The sequence below is a fragment of the Austrofundulus limnaeus genome, unplaced genomic scaffold (assembly GCF_001266775.1).
Source record: "Austrofundulus limnaeus strain Quisiro unplaced genomic scaffold, Austrofundulus_limnaeus-1.0 Scaffold343, whole genome shotgun sequence".
Lineage (NCBI taxonomy): Eukaryota > Metazoa > Chordata > Actinopteri > Cyprinodontiformes > Rivulidae > Austrofundulus > Austrofundulus limnaeus.
In genome coordinates, this window is record NW_013952745.1 from 365,036 (window position 1) to 366,697 (window position 1,662).

At 45.8% G+C, this 1,662-nt stretch overlaps 1 protein-coding gene across 1 annotated transcript in view; it reads right to left on the bottom strand.

Annotated features, from left to right (window-relative positions):
* Positions 1-1,342, bottom strand: part of prdm12b (PR domain containing 12b) — a gene marked incomplete at its 5' end in the record, with an annotated part of 3,133 nt that extends 1,791 nt beyond the window's left edge. The window contains 1 exon segment of the mRNA XM_014022809.1: positions 1,187-1,342. Coding sequence (XP_013878263.1) covers positions 1,187-1,342 — 156 coding nt within the window.
* Positions 1,343-1,662: the final 320 nt, after the last annotated feature.

The following is a 1,662-nucleotide window of genomic DNA, read 5'->3' on the forward strand; positions in this document are numbered from 1 at the left end:
GTGTGTGTGTGTGTGTGTGTGTGTGTGTGTGTGTGTGCGTGTGTGTCTGTGTGTCTCAGTTTTCAGCTCCAGACAGTCTTGAGACCAAGAACTGATACTGGATCAGAACTGGACCCGGTCTAGACCTGAGGGCTTTAACACAGACCTGCAGGGATCAGATCTGTTTGGACCAGCAGAACCAGAACCGGTCTCAGAAACTGGTTCTGAACTGAAGGTTCTGAGGGAGGACCGGTCCAAACCTGAACCCATCAGGACACAAAGGTCCAGACCGGCCTGTGGGGGGGCGGACTCTTCAGTTAAACACGGTGGAGGCCGCATCATGATGGGGGGCTGCACAGACCAGGACCATCAGAGGGTTCTGTTGTTGGTTCTGGACCTCCAGGTTCATCAGAATTTAACAGAGTCTAAAACTTTGACTTCTGCTCATTCTGTCTCCGTTAAACGAGCAGAACCAGAACCAGAACCAGACCGGGTCAGAAGCACTGGAATCTGGTCTGAGTTATGGAGCGCGAAACCGGATCAGAACCGGATTAAAGAAGCAGCGTCTGTTTTCTTCCTCCTCCTCCTCGTCTCTCAGCGGGATTTTAATCTGCTCTGATCTGAATTCATGAGATTTTAAACATTTATTGTCCTCAAATCACACACACACACACACACACACACACACACACATATATATATGTGTGTGTGTGTGTGTGTGCTTCAGCTTATTTTATTTTTTCAATTAATTTAGTTAAAATAGAATGTATAAGGTTAAGTTGTGTATTTTAAATAAATCTTAATTTTCTGAAGTTAAATAACATCTGAAAGCAGAAACGTTTTTATCATTAATAATTTACTCTGAAAACACGAGTGATCTTTGGGACTAAAAGGATTTTAGTAAAATGATAAAAACCCTGAATTGGTGATGTGTTCACTGACCAGTGATGCGTTCACTGACCGGTGTGCATTCACTAACCAGTGATGCCTTTACTAACCGTTGTTTTGTTCACTGACCGATGATGCGTTCACTGACCGGTGATGCGTTCACTGACCGGTGATGCGTTCACTGACCGGTGATGTGTTCACTGACTGGTGATGCGTTCACTGACTGGTGATGTGTTCACTGACCGGTGATACCTTCACTAACCAGTGATGCGTTCACTGACCGGTGATACCTTCACTAACCGGTGTTGCGTTCACTGACCTCCACAGCCTTGTAGAAGATGCTGCTGCCGATCTGGACCACCTCCAGGTTCTGCTCCTGCTCGTTCCGGGCACACTTGATGTAGGTCATCCAGCTCCTCTGGTCCTCCTGACTCGCATCGATGAAATACCGAACCGTCCCGTCCTCGTTGAAGACCTGAGGAGACCGAGGGGGGACACTTAGACCAGGTCCACTTACAGACCAGCAGACGATCTGAGGACACCTGAAGTCATTGGGCCTCATGCAAGAACATGTTGGTATTCTTATCCTAAATTTCTCTTACTTTTGTTCGTACAAAGGGTTCGTACGAACATGTCACGTCAGATTCAACAAACTCTTCTATCTTCAGGAAAAGTGTTTAAATGAGCTGCGTAAATTACACCTGTTCATATCCAGCTGCTGTCCATTCATGAAAATGACAGCGAAAATTAAAAATAAGAACTTTACGAGTTCAGAGATTGAAGTCCGTCTGTCAG